Raw genomic sequence first — 15,013 nt, forward strand, 5'->3', positions numbered from 1 at the left:
TTTTTTTTGTTTTTGTTTTTTTTTTTAATTTATTGCCTCTTTTCACTGTTGGGATGCCTGGAACCTCAAGCTTCTTTCTACTGTAACTGTACTTCCATTGTGGTACTGCATTGTTCTTGCCAGGGACTGGGTGTCACAGGGCTATGGTACTGAGTAACCTGGATCATAACTTAAAGTGTTGCAGTCTGAACAATTCAGATACCATTTTCATCCTTTTTAAAAATACTGGTATGTTTAAATCTGTGTGAATTATTTTCAATGGGTCTGTTAATATTTTTGATATGTTTTCTACTGTGTTGATGTGTTTTGGTACTACTGATCTCTGGAATCAGGGCCACTATAACCACATTTGCCTTTGCTCAGTATCCACTTGGCTGTCTGAGATTGTTCGGTGTCCAGGAAACAAAAATATAGCACTCATGGAATGTGTTTCGCAACTATGGAGTGAACGCAGAACGCTCCTGGCAATCTCATGTCACAGGGGGGAGGGGCATCAGTTCAGCCAATCAGGTTGTTAGCTTTGTGCAGCCCTGGTGATATCATGCAACTCAAATGGCTGTTGGCGCAAGGAGGGTACACCTGATCTGATGCCATGATAGAGGGGGAAGAGTTCAATAATGGACCACAGATAAAGCAGGCTGGACACAGGGCACAATGCCGATCCCATAGGAGAAATGCTTCCAAGATATTTCATTGTCTGAAGCTTGTTGCACTTTTAGTGTGATTTACTGTACTTTTTTATTATTATTGTATGTTTTGTTATGAACTTGTTAAGTGTGTTAATTTTACAGCAACAAGTTTTCACTGGTCAGTTTCAGGGATTTTGCTTACATTTAAAACATTTTGCATTTTGGGAAACAGAGGAATGCTATTTTTATAAACTGTTAATCAGTTTTTGAGTATTACTGAAGAAATTTCACTATTTTTTTCCAAATAGGAAGTCATCTGTAAAATAGCAACTCAGGTTGGATTTGCTCAGGATTTCTGTTGGTTCCAGTGTTGTTAATTAACAAAAAAATCAGTTGTAGAGACTGAAAAGCACAATTTGACTGTTGCTCCTAGCTATGTTAATTTGTCACTAATGATTCAAAAGGGAATTTTTTCATGTACCACTAATTATTTTTTGTAATCATATGTCTTTCTATTGCTGTACGTAAGCTTGATTTTTGTGATTTATGGGATACCATTTATTGCTACCATCATGTAAAAAGAGTTAATAGTTTAGCATACGGTTTCACAGAGAGACTTGATTTCAAGTTCTGCATTTAAAACATTAATTTGAGGTACATTAAGTAAATATTACAGCTTAGATGTTTCAGTCCGTAACATTTCGTTGAACACTCCTTGCCTTCTTTTGATTGATCTCATAGTCTTAAGCAGCTCTGATATGTGTAGTGAAGTAGTCGATCACTGGAGAACATTTCAGCTCTTTAATGTGAATGAAGGACCAATATCCAATTTCCATCTGTCCTTATGTGTGTAATTCATTCCATAATATGGTGTTGAAATGTACATGCCTTAAATTATACAGTGTTGGAAGTTCTGCATGTCAGTTATCAATGTATTTTGTGTTTTTTGGAATGCCTGTTTATTAAAAGGTTTAAGGTACATTCTCAGCTGTGGTTTTGTACCTTGTGCAGCCGCATGGGTGTTACAGTTGCTTAACAAGATGCTCTTAACCAGCGGGACTTACATGGCTTTCAAGTTAGACATGTTATTCATTTACAGAGGTGAATAGTTACCGCATATTTATATTTTCTTCCTGTACTCCAGTTTTTTCATTGTGTTGCTATTCAGTTTTGATGGAGAGCTATTGACTGACAGTGGAGGGGAAAAAAGTTCATCTGAGAACTTTGCAACTTTCACCTAAGAAGTCAAGTATCGTATTCTTCTCATACTTGATCTTGAAATCACCTTGAAATAAGTCAAAATAATAAGGGGGAAACAAAGTAAGCTTTGTTTTCCTCTGGTCTTCTATTTCTGTGTGACTTATCCTTTATTGGCCAAAATAGCCTGTGAATGAATTTTTAATGGAGTGACTGCTAGAAGCCCAGCCTGTCTCCATCATGCTGTCTTGTGGGATGGTGTTTATTTCATCCAAAAAGCAGAGGGCAGGCAAGGAAGGGAAGATCACTGAGGACACAGTCGCTGTCTCCATGTCTGAACTGGCGATTAAATGACTGTCACATATTACACGGTGTTGTTCTTAGCATACTGATGTTGTCATTTTCTTTCAATAGCATGTATTTTAGCTCTCATGACAGAATGCATTTTCTAATCAAACACTGTACCTTTCAGCAATTTCACATCAGAAAGTTCACATTCATATTTTTATTTCAGGAAGTACTTAAAATTTTGCCAACTCTTCCACACGTGTAACTCCCCAGTTTTGGCTGTAAAACAGTAATGCACACCAAATATTCTATTTCACACAATAATGAAGACATTTTTTTACTGTTTAAGTTCTTTTATTGGATAAAATATATCATGCCCAAGCACTTCTGTATATGACATGCCTCTTTAATGACTACATTGATGATTGGTGCTTGTGTGTGTCTACTCTCTCCACTGAAGATGAGCCTCAATGCAGTGCAGCTCTCTATACTTTTACATTTACACATTTATTCATTATCCAAAGCGACTTACATAGGTTACAGTTCTTTACAATGCCATCCATTTATACAGCTGGATATTTACTGAGGCAATTGAGGGTTAAGTACCTTGCCCAAGGGTACAGCAGCGTCCCAGCGGGGATTGAACCGGCAACCTTTCGGTTACGAGTCCGGCTCCTTAACCACTATGCTACACTGCCGCCCCTTAACCACTATGCTACACTGCCGCCCCTTTTTACAGCATATTCCGCATCATCTGTCATGGGAGAGGTAACCAGCATAAAATTTCTACTGAAATGTTCAGTTACGTTTTTTTTAAGCCATAAGGTCTAATGGGAGCTTAAAACAACTAGGAGACAAAGCAGAAAAAAACATGAAAGCTAAATGCAAAATGCATGCAGAACAAATTCTACTCATGGATCCACCTCTGCCTTCTAATCTTTGATAACATTGTTAATATATCTAATCTTTGGTAGTTTGTGGTTTTCATGTTTTCAGTGAATGATATTCACCGTGTGGCACAGAATGCCTGTGAAGGAGGGGTATTGTCTGTGAGTTCATTTTTCAATTTGTGAACCAGCACTTTCATAAATGAAATAGGTTAAGAACTTATTCTGTTCTGTTCATATTGCGAACAAAGGATGCTTATTTTTAAAAAAGCCAATATAGCTGTTACAGCATATATTATTATGGCTTTGTACCTGTCTAAAGTTCTGCAATGATTTAAGAGAGATGAGTCTCCATAAATTAACATCTCAGAACTGTGCAATTTCTGCCATTCAAGTTTGAAGCCTTTAGAGGTGACGATACATTTATTCTTGCACAGGCATTAATATCTGCTGCAAGGCTATAGTCATCACTTTGGTCTAGATGTCTCCTGTCTGGGATCTTTCCAAAATGAAATACAGTAATAAAAAACACTGAATAAGTAAGAATATTGACACATCTTTTTTGAGGAGCCCTTGTCAACTGCTAAAAAAAATCAATACAAATAATGGCTTTCAGCTGACTGTGGAGTAGAGGTTTTGAACAGCTTGATTAAGCTATTCAAGCTATTGATGGAAGACTGCAATAAAACAGCAGAAGACTTCAGCTGTCTGTCAGAGCTCTGTTTAACACAGAGAACGATGCTTGAAAGAAGAGAACAGTATATTTAATTGGACTGCACCTCCAGGATCTGGGTGGCAAGGGTTACCTGTGCCAGGAAAGGCACAGCGAGAGAAAGACCTTGAAAATGCAGTGACCTCAAAAACCCATGTTAAACCCTTACTGTCTCTTTACTGTATACCATGTACCCATACTGCACTGGTGCCTGCAGAAATTTCTTCCTCTAGATCAGCGTTTCTCAAACCTCTCCTGGAGTACCACTTGTCCTGCACGTTTTAGATCTCTCCCTGCTCCAACACAGCTGATGCAAATGATCAACTCGTTATGAACTCCTGAAGCTACCTAATAACAAACTAATCATTTGAATCAGCTGTGTTGCAGCAGGGAGAGATCTAAAACATGCAGGACAAGTCGTACTCCAGGAGAGGTTTGAGAAACGCTGCTCTAGATGACCGCAATTGCTTCCAAAAGATTCCAGAAAACGACCGCAATGGGACCTGAAAGTTTCCAGTGTATGTGGCTGTGGCATCGGAAGAGATGCGCTAGAAGACCGAGATAATAAAGCCAGCTTCACACGTGGGTAATATTTTTTCAAAAGCTCACAGGGTTTCAATCAGGGAAGGTTTGGGTTTCAATCAGAGGTTTGAATCCCTAAATGTTCCAGGAGCCCAGCTTGTGTTACAGCTAATGTGCACCCACATAGGACAAGCCTCTTAGAGGCAGTGCTTCAAAGGGGTACTAAAAGCATTAGGGGAGATATCTATATTACAACACTCAGAACTCAGCAGGATTGCAATATATCTCACCTGGCTTTGAAATGAGGACCAAGCAAGTTTGCGGCGGATCAAGATATATCAAGAACACTGTTTTTTTCATTCGGAACAGGAGGTCAGGCCGATATGAGATAACATAAGCTACAATAATTCAGTCAAATAAGGAAAAAATCAGCGCTAATAAGATGAAGGCCCAGTGAGTCAACTGGGCTTGTAGGCGGGTAGTATTTAATTTCATTTTTAAGATTCAGCTCCCCGTGAACAGAAATCAATGCTTGTGGAGAATTATTTTTCCCTCTCTACTGTACTTTCCCCTGTTCACTGACCACATTAGTGTGGGAGATGATCCAGTTAATGCTCCCAGACAACGCAGGGACAGTGAATCTATCATAGGCAGCACTAACTGTTAAAGTGTGCCAGGCTTAACCAGATAACAACAATCATGCATTTTCACAATGTTACAATGAAAATGAAAGAAAAAAAAGCAACATTATGTCACAGAAATGCTTACAAGCAATCGTTTAAGACAGCCCCACAGTTAATATATACTTAATGTGTACTCCCCTAATATGGTAGGAAATACTGTATATTTCAACAGTCCATAGGCAGGAGATTTGACTTTGTAGAAACAGGCCCCTGCTGTGGGCATTAAATTTTGTCCCAGAAGCGTAGCTGCCACAGACTGTTATTGTGAGGAGATTACAATCTGATTCACTGGGGACACTGTCTAAGTTCCGATGTTGCTCCTTGACTGACAGGCAAGTCTGACAACATCACCATCAATCACCTTTCCCTGAGCCACTGAAGTGATTAGGAACAAAATGAAGCTATTTCAAATTACTGTATGTCTGTTAGCGCTATGTAAAAGCTTCTAAGCTTGTCAGGATGATGGTGGTGGTGGGCTTTAAGTTTTCATGAGCTTGGAAGTAGCAGGCAGCGATGGAGGTGAAAGGCGAAGTAGGACGAGAGTTTACATGCTCGGGGAAACGCACTCAGCACAACACTTTCAGAAGACGGGCTCTCTGCAGAAGCGGTGGTTTGAGCAGGCTTCAAACAGTTAGAATACAGACGTGCCATGTTCCTCAGAACAGACATCACAGAGGTTACGAAGGCAATGGCACACTCCCTATCTGACTATGAAAACACAAGTCCAGTGAATGATTAAATACCAGGCTTGACCTTAAAGCTACAGGTGACACAGAAATGAAACGTATGCATGTTTTTCCCTCGACAGCCACTGAGGAACAGCACAGCTCCATATGTCTTTTAAGTCTTTACCAGAGAAATGCACAGGAGCTCAGAGGTGGTGAAGCTCCTTCCTTCGCACCACAGGGCTACTCCTCTCCAAGGGAGGGGGGATGTCTATGTAGCTGTAGTTCACCACCCCGCCCTCCTCGTCCTCCTCATCCTCCTCCAGCTCCTCCAAGCACTGGCTGTCCCCATCGGAGCTGGCGTCGCCCTCTGCCTGCGTCCTCACCCTCTTCTTGTTGCTGTTGCGCACCGAGGCCTCGAGGGCCTTCTGCTTGCGGTAGAAGTGGGAGAACTTGTTGAAGATGATGGTGATGGGCAGGGCCACCACCAGAGTGCCGCCCAGGATGCAGCCGGAGGCGGCCAGCTTGCCGGCCACCGTGACGGGCACCACGTCGCCGTAGCCCACCGTGGTCATGCTGACCGTGCCCCACCACCAGCAGGCCGGGATGGTGTCCAGCCCCACGTCCATCTCGTACTCCGCCGTGTAGGCCATGCCCGAGAACACGGACACGCCCACCCCCAGGTACAACAGCAGGATGCCCACCTCACGGTAGCTGTGCTACACCGGCAGAAAGACAAGAGAAAGCCAAGTGTCAGGGCAGATACTATAAGCATTCTGCAACCCCTGCAGCAACTCCAGACGCTCCCTTGCCAATAGGATTACAATCCAACCGGATGTTCAAATAAAAAAGAGGGTTAAAAAAAAAAAACAAAAACAAGGACTCAGTAGCTAAAATGAGGTAATGACCTGTAAAAGCTCCTGACGGTAGATAAACCCACAGTAGAACATGGGGAACATCATACAAGCAACCTCACTTTTCAGGACAAAGCTGAAATGAAAAAAAGGCAAAAAGAGAGAACAGGGAGAGGGAGCTAAGTACTAACCTCTCACCTTCTTTAATTTTTCCCGCAAAGCAGGCAAAGCTCTCTACATCGAAATACCCTCCTTTCTCTCCCTCAGGGAATTTTTCCCGAGGCCGGTGGACACAGCCGCAGAACAACTTAATGGAAGGAAAAGAGGTCTCCACGAGGAAAGGGGAAGGGAACATCTGAACATCTGGGTGCTAAAACATTTATTTCGCTAAATAGGTCTTCCAACTTTGGGGAAAGTTTTCGCCAAAAGCCTCTGGGGTATTATGGTACGACAAAAAACAGTGATGCAGTACAGCAGATATTAGAGGTGAAGCAATGTGTGGTTCTTTTTTGTTCTAGTTGCCACTTCCACTCTCGTCTTTTCACTAACCTGGTTTAAAACACGGGCCTGAAATCACTGCTATCTCGCCTCTCCTTTCTCACAAAACTAGGCAGTAGACATCCTTTATAAGCCCCATATAAGCAGACATGATATGACAGATAATAAGTATCCAGAATGGCTCTGCAGTTAAGCCCTTGCAGCTTGATAGTAGCTAGTGAAAAAAAGAAAGCAATTACTGTCACTCAGCAAGCCCAGCAAATGCCGTCTCTGTCTGCCCCATACACTAGAGGACTACCCTACGTGATGTTAACAGTTAATATTTGTCCCTCAGAAGAGGAAGTATGTCAACACTTCAGCACAATTGCCTATGGCTGATAACAACTTGTAAGTCAGTGTAAGTCAGACAGAATTTGGTACGCATACCCTTTGCCTTTGGCTGCCATGCCAGTCTCTGGCTTTTCCCAAGTAAGCACAGTACAGTACAGTGCATCTGATCATACACTGCAGATTAGCTTCGACAAGCCTCTAACTGAGGAGTTAAAACACCTACAGTTGCGTCGGAGGAGGGAAGGCTCAGAAAAAGAACGGTTAAAGCGGGAATTGCTGAGTGGAGGAATGAGCTTTGTTTCTCTGCCATGCAGCGGAGAGCCGCAGTGAGAGGGGAATAAGGGACAGGACTGAGTGCCAGCGTGCGGTACTGCTGCAGGGAGAGGTGATGGGAGATACGAGAAGTGCGCAGTCTACGGTTACCTGCGGCTGAAATCTATCAGCGATACGACATGTGTGGTTAAAAAAAACAAAAGTACGACACAGAGAAAAGCTGATCAATTTTGTTCATTAAAAACACTACATTTTACAAAATGCAGCTCTGGCACTCCAGACATTAGGATCATTTTATGTAGGCAAAATTTTGTGGCACCAGCGCCAAAGCAATACATATTTTATATGATGATGTGAATTTCTGCCAAATGAGACTATGAACTGAGACGGTGCTGAAGAAGCCTGTTTGAGCATTTGCTTAATAAATAAGCTTTATAGTGCTCTAAATCATTCTCTGTGTCTATGAATTCTGTTGATTATACCTACTTCAGCAGTGAAGTTACAGAGTCTCCCTTGTGTGGTTTACAGGATTCATGAAATATGAAGTCATTATCTGATGAATATCATCTGACTTATTTAAACATTTCTATTTCAAACTACATTTACACATTTACATTTATGTTTCTATTTCTGTAAAGTAGATGGCTTTGATTTAAGATGTTTTTCCCTGATTTTTTTTCTTTACCAATTTTCTGTGGAAGTAGAAATATGCTGTATATAGAGTGTGCGTCTGTGTATTAAATGAAAGGAATGATTTACAACTGTTTATGTACCAAACACTGTCCCCTGCTGGCAAGAGTACACAGAGGGTACACATAGTCACAGACTGGAACAGAACTGACAACAGAATGGAAATTTGCCACAACTTGATCTGGGCTAAATCAGGCTCTCAGTGTGACCTGTATTAAAGAACACTTTAAAAACAAGCAACACTAGAAGTAAGAAGACAAAAAGCAAAACAAGGTGAGAGACCTTGGCTCGTCAGAGCATGGCATCAGCAAATATGTTGAGTCGATTTTTTTTTTCTTTTTTTACCTGCTATTTACGTTTCTGGGAGAGCGTGTAATCATGCTGACTCACCTGTCCTTTGTGCAGACATGGTCATCTATAGACACCACTGTTACATTGCTCTCAAGCTACTTACTAAGAACATTAGTTGGCTGGATGTGCATGACAAGCTACTGTAGCTAGCTAATTCAGATGACAATAAATTCTATTCATAAATTGCATCAGGTGACTAAATACCTAACTGGCTATCTTCTGCTTTAAACAATTATTAAACTAATATGCAAGCAAGTGTAATTACATTACAATATTGTCCTTTAGCAGATGCTCTTTTCCAGATTGACTAACATAGGTTATAGTTTGCATATGTTACCCATTTATACTGCTGAGTATTTACTAAGGTAATTCTGGGTTAGGTTCCTTCCTGTCTGGCAGCGTTTCTCAAACCTCTCCTGGAGTGCCACTTGTCCTGCATGTTTTAGATCTCTCCCTGCTCCAACACAGCTGATTCAAATGATCAGTTTGTTATTAGGCAGCTTCAGGAGTTCATAACGAGTTGATCAGGTTTGAGAAACGCTGCTGTATGGTACAGCAGTAATGCCCCAGTGGGGAATCGAATTGATCCAGCAACCTTTTGGTTACGAGCCCCACCCCTTACCACTATGCTACACTGCCGCCCTCCTGCAACAGCGAAGGAAATTTTTTACAGACCTGGTAATGATAATCTAATCAATTTCCACGTTCGTTTTCAACAAACGTGTTTATTAACCTGCAAAATGCCACAAACTGTGTTACCTGCGCAGTATGGGAGTGTAAAGGTGCAGTAGTTGTAAGAGCCGAGCTCACCCGCAGTGTGGCCCCGAGGGACCTCAGGCCAGTGGAGTGCCTGGCCAGCTTCAGCACCCGGAAGATCCTCATGAGCCGGAACACCTGCACCAGCTTCCCCAGGTTGCCCAGCTCGGACTCGCTGCCCGCCACCAGGTCGAAGAAGAAGGTGACGTAGATGGGCACCACGGAGACAAGGTCGATCACATTGAGGGGGTGCAGGAAGAACTTGTTCTTGTTGGGCGCCAGCAGCATGCGCGTCACCACCTCGAAGGTGAACCAGCAGATGCAGAAGAGCTCCAGGGCCTGCATGGTGGGGTCCTCCATCAGTTTGCCGTTCTCGTCGAAGTGCTGGTACTCCGGGATGCTGTTGATGCACATGGTGGCGATGGAGGTGAGCACCACGCCGATGGACAGGAAGCTGAAGAGCTTGCTGGGGATGGAGTAGCCCGGGTTCTCCAGCGTCAGCCAGAGGCACTTTCGCATGTTGCCGAAGCGCATGTCCTGGAAGTGCTGGATGTCCTTGTTGAGGTCGGAGATCTCGTCCACCGAGGTGTCCACGCTGCTCACGTCACTCTCCTCGTCCCAGCTCTTGTGCCGGCTCTCTAGCTTGCGGTCATGGTAGCGGTAGCTACAACAGCTGTCCAGGAAGAACTCGTTGATGCCCCAGTACTCGATCTCCTGGCAGAAGGAGAAGACGCAGAGCTCCTCCATGATGTGCAGCTTGCCGGTCTGGTAGAAGTGGAGCACGTAAGGGAAGAGGCCCGGGTTGCGGTCGAAGTAGAACTCCTTCCGCTGCACGTCGTAGTCGTCGCACACCTGCAGGATGGCCTCCTCGGAGTCGCAGGCCAGCAGACGGCCCAGCCGTGTGTCGGGAAACTTGCGCAGCGTGCTGGAACACAGGCTCCGCTTGAGGCCCCCGACGTTGATGTGCACCAGCTGGTCGTCTGGGTCTGGGACCCACCTCGGCAGGCTCTCGTTGACCATGCTACCAGTCGCTACAACAAGAGACAAGATACTCTTAAAAATCTTGCTGGAAAAAAAAAAAACATCAGCTCGATAATAATGGCATATGACGACTGATCATATGATCATATGCACAAATGTGGAGTCAAAGTATAAGACAATGATGCAATAAAACCCAGGGTTTAATTGAATTTCATACAGAGTTACAAATATATTTGAACTTCAGCATGACGTTTGGCTTCCTTTGCAGACAGCGATCTATAGTGTAACGTGCAACACCCGTTGTTGGATGTTACCATCCACCATAATAAAAAGATCATTTCTATCCTTGAGGGTCTGAGCTCAGAAGATTCATAGATCATTTAAAATGGCCGTTTGCTTCAGACCTAAGGACGTGTCAGTTCTGGTTCAGTTTCACTAATAAATCAAGCAATTACCTAATTAAGAACTACTGAGAAATGAGTGGAACAAAACTCTTGGGGCTGTAAGCAGAAATAGAATGAGCACTCTGGTAAATCTGTTCCTCTGCAGCTGGCTTTGAAAAAGAAGTATTTCATCTTTTCATCAACAGATTTAATACATGGAAAACATTTTTTGTTCATTTCATACCCATAACACTACTTAAAGGAGACAGAAAAGAGATGTTGCTCCTTCTATAACATTGACATGCATAGCAATGCAGTGTCTCACATATGTCAGTATAGTTGGACATATAAGCATTTATGTGCTCAAACATACAGACATACATGCAGTACCACAGATGAATACATATGCATCCGTATAACTGACTTGTACTGCCCGTATAACAATAAATATTGTGAGCCTGACATAGAAACAGGCATGTAAGTGTCAAGATTCCTGTGAAATGATTTTTCAATTTCACAGCTGAAATGGAGATGATTCAGTCAGGAGAAATTACCAAATTACTCTTCCACTGCACCCTCTATAAAGTACCTTAGATTTCATTTGGCAACACAGAGCCAACACCAATTCTAACCAGCCTCTTCAGACTCCTTTAGTGACTATTTTGTCTTCTCCACTTTCAATGACATAAATATTCACAACTGTGATAAGTGAGGTACATTTATTTAATGCCCGTAGTCTTTGAATATACTGTTGCAATTGTTATGAAACTCTGGCAAGCTGTAAAATAATAATAAACTCTCCAACATATACATCGTTAAAAACAAAAAACATGAGAATGGACAGTCTGATGAAATGTAATGTGAATTTCTATTTATTCATGTATAAATGTTTTTGCTTCTGAGACGCTATTCAAAGAACAGATGCTTTATGTTTGAAGAAGTGGTTAGCTGTGGTTGGCTTCTTCCTTTGAAATTAAGGCCCAGGGTTTTAATTACAACACAAACAAGGCTGACTCTCACCTATAAATAGTTGTTGTCATTGACAATGACAATGTGGACAATGTAGTTAGCACAAATATATCAAGCCATCACTGTTCATTTGAAATGCTGACCTAATGCAATATGAAAACCTAGCTTGGATATGTCCAAGTTTTAGAAAATTATCAGTTAATTAAATTAAAGTGCAAAAAATGCCCCAAAAAGAAACTAGAAAAAAGTTAGTGAATGTAACTTGTGGTCACTTCCGTAACTTTTTTCATTGTTTCATATCAAGCAAATGTAAAAATCAAATACAGCTGCTTTGAATATCCCTCCTCTTATAGTAAAATGAATTTCTCTGTAAGGGGAACTTCTTGTTAAATGCAGAAGCAACTATTATCAGTATCTGCTATTGAATGGAATCATTGTTTTATATACTCTACACATAGTGTCTTAATTTGACTGACAATACAGACAAAAAAATTACATATGTACAACAACCCAAAAATTATCTCCAAGAGAAAAGAGAAGAGATTCTGTATTACTTTGTGTGACAATTGCTATGAGAATAAAAACTGCATTGATATATCTCTCTGTAGACTGTTTTTCTGTAGATTTGTAAATTTATTTATTTACCTATTAATGATGGTTTTGAAGAGTGTTTATTTTTGGCAATTATGTTTTGCAATCATTAGCAAAAGATTCCTGGTGTGGCTCATTGCTGCATTCACAAAAATAATCTCTCATTTTAAGAGAGAATTCAAAAAATGAATTCAATCCCTAAAAACTGCACGTTACTTAAAGCAATACAACTGTTTCTCGAGAGTTGGAGGAACATTGTATTCTTTGCTTTGTTTACTTCAAATTGTCACACTGATAGAGGCCTGATTTATTGCAACAGATGGTCCTTAAAATAGATTATGGAGGTATTCCTACCTTTTAAGGCAAATAAAAGCACTGCAAAGTAACACCTCTTCTATGAAAACCTTGCGCTTTATAAACAAGATCATTAACGCTTTGGTAAGATAGGCTTTGCTCCTTTGAATAGGCTAGATGGTGAGCAAAGCAGAGTGAAAGCTTGGTTGAAAAAAAAAAATCCACCTGCTCTGTTGCAAACGTTTTGATTGTTGACTGTTGTCCCCTAGTGTTGTAATGAAACAGTAAGAAGACACACACAAACCTACCCATAGTTACAAAGTTTAGAATTGTAAGGTCGACAACAGGGTGCCTTTACAACGTGAAATGTCTTTTTTGCTCGAGCAAATCACAGTGACATTTAGCTTTGTTCTGGGGTGATACTTGATCCAGAGAAACTTGGCGTGTTTTGAATGTCCCTGCGTTGGGTATTAGTGGGATGCACTTCACCGTGGGAAGTGAGAAGAGACTCTCAGACACCTGAAATTGCATTATACGCCCCCATAGCGTCAAACCTCACCCGGGTTCATCAGCATCAACGCTACGTCTGATGCTCAGCATTCGTTACATGATATATACATGAGTGAAGACGAGCAGAAACATCTCACCTACATTATTAATCACGCGACACAGGACAGATGAAATTCCGACGTGTTCATCATGCCTCAAAAAACTATTTTAAGTACAGCCACTGAGGCTTAAAATAAGAAAGAATTGTTGGTGTTGTTACCAAACGCTTGTCCTGTCTTCACAATTTCATCAGACGACGCCCCCAAAGTGTCGTACCAAGCGCTGCTATATATACGCGCGTTTCCACTGCGCTGCACCGAGGATGCTCCAACTGGCAAAGACAGAAAATAAAGTTGATCAATAATTTAGCAGAAAAGGGACTCTTAGCTTAGAACAACTGTACTGGAAAATGTTAAGCTAAAAATACTGCACGTATAGATTCAGAGCATGGTCAATGAGAGAACACTAAAACCCAGTTGCGTTAAAGTTGTCAATATGTTATTTTCCTTTTGCAGCCCATGTCGACCGTTTATTTTACCGATCATTCGCCAAAGGGAGAGGGGGAAATGTGCCATGTAAACTCAGTCTCACCCTAATGGCATAAAACAACAGCGACGATAATAACAACACGAGTAATGCTTATTATTTCCTCTAATAAGCCTAACTGGAGAGCACTACCCACCACAGACTTCCAAATTATTCTGTAACGTTAATTGGTTTAATTACCAGTTAAATGCCATGTTACAATTTAAGCATGAATCCGTCGTCATGTGCTACCCACCTGAGTTAAAGGGCAGTATTTTCCTCGTGTTTCTCCTCACTGATTTCCCAGTCTATCCCATTTCAACTCCTTCAAGTGAGTACCCGATAAACACTTGTCCAAACTCGTCCTGCATTTGGCGTAAAATTATTCTGGTCTGACTTAAAATGTTGCACTTTGCTCAATATTTTAATGATCCATAAGTCCATTCCCCCTTCTTCTTCCACAGCTGCCCAATGCACGTGTATCGGTGTTTTACTCCACTTTATCCGCGGTCCTGGGCGCGCATCATCTCATTTGATCTGCGCTCTGCATTACTCAGTCACTCGCGCTGTAAAAGTTAAGGGTTCATCGATATTTTACAGGACTCTGCAAGGGATCGTGTGAATGTTATCCTAACTGCCCGCAAATAGCTTTCCCTTCGGCATGTGAACAGGCCACCACCTTATGACAACTAAAAATAACAGGACAAAGGGAAACGTTATCATTGCATTTTATAACAAGGAAGAAAATGATTAAAAAAATAGCTGAACTGACATGGAAGACACATTCAGTTTAAAAAAAACATGTACGTCTAGAAAGCCAGTTGATGGTAGACTGAAAAAGCCTATTGGTAATATTCTCTTTTTCTGCTCCTCTGCTGCACCATACTTACTATTCTCGTCCTTTGATCTTTTTTTATCTGTAGTGTGTATAAAAATACACATGTATAAATAGCTCCATTGTGGACAGGCAGTCATGCCTACTGTATTTCCCATTACTTGTCTTAATAAAGGGTTTAATTGAAATCTATACACACCACAAACTTTGAAAAATCTTGATTTAGACAACAGATTTTTTTGGGGTAAGCGATTTAATGTAGTATGTGTACATGTCATGTATATGAGGTATAAACTTAGAAATGTATGAATCAACACAGTTAACAGTAATTACAGTCTTACACTGTACAACATAATGTCTAAGCATACTGCAGTTAGTGTACAGTAGCTTATCCCAGTTTTGTTGAGGTAATGCAGTTTGACTTAAAAATAATCCAATAAAACAAGATGCTGAGTGCCAAGCAATGAATGGCATTTCATAGACTTGGGACTTAATTCAGGGAACCTGTCTGAGTCAGGGCAGGCAGTACTTAATTACCCTGTGACTGTGTA

The 15,013-nt window shown here is 41.4% G+C and overlaps 1 protein-coding gene across 1 annotated transcript; it reads right to left on the reverse strand.

The window, feature by feature from the left end:
• Window positions 1-5,789: 5,789 nt before the first annotated feature.
• On the reverse strand, window positions 5,790-13,417 carry si:dkey-43k4.5 (potassium voltage-gated channel subfamily S member 2). The gene is made up of 3 exons (XM_036531500.1): window positions 13,323-13,417; window positions 9,390-10,366; window positions 5,790-6,302 (listed from the first exon to the last, which is right to left on the reverse strand). The coding sequence occupies exons 2-3, from the start codon at window positions 10,353-10,355 to the stop codon at window positions 5,790-5,792; spliced, it is 1,479 nt and encodes a 492-aa protein (XP_036387393.1). The 5' UTR covers window positions 10,356-10,366; window positions 13,323-13,417.
• Between the last annotated feature and the right edge of the window lie 1,596 nt (window positions 13,418-15,013).

Source organism: Megalops cyprinoides, chromosome 6 (assembly GCF_013368585.1).
Source record: "Megalops cyprinoides isolate fMegCyp1 chromosome 6, fMegCyp1.pri, whole genome shotgun sequence".
NCBI lineage: Eukaryota > Metazoa > Chordata > Actinopteri > Elopiformes > Megalopidae > Megalops > Megalops cyprinoides.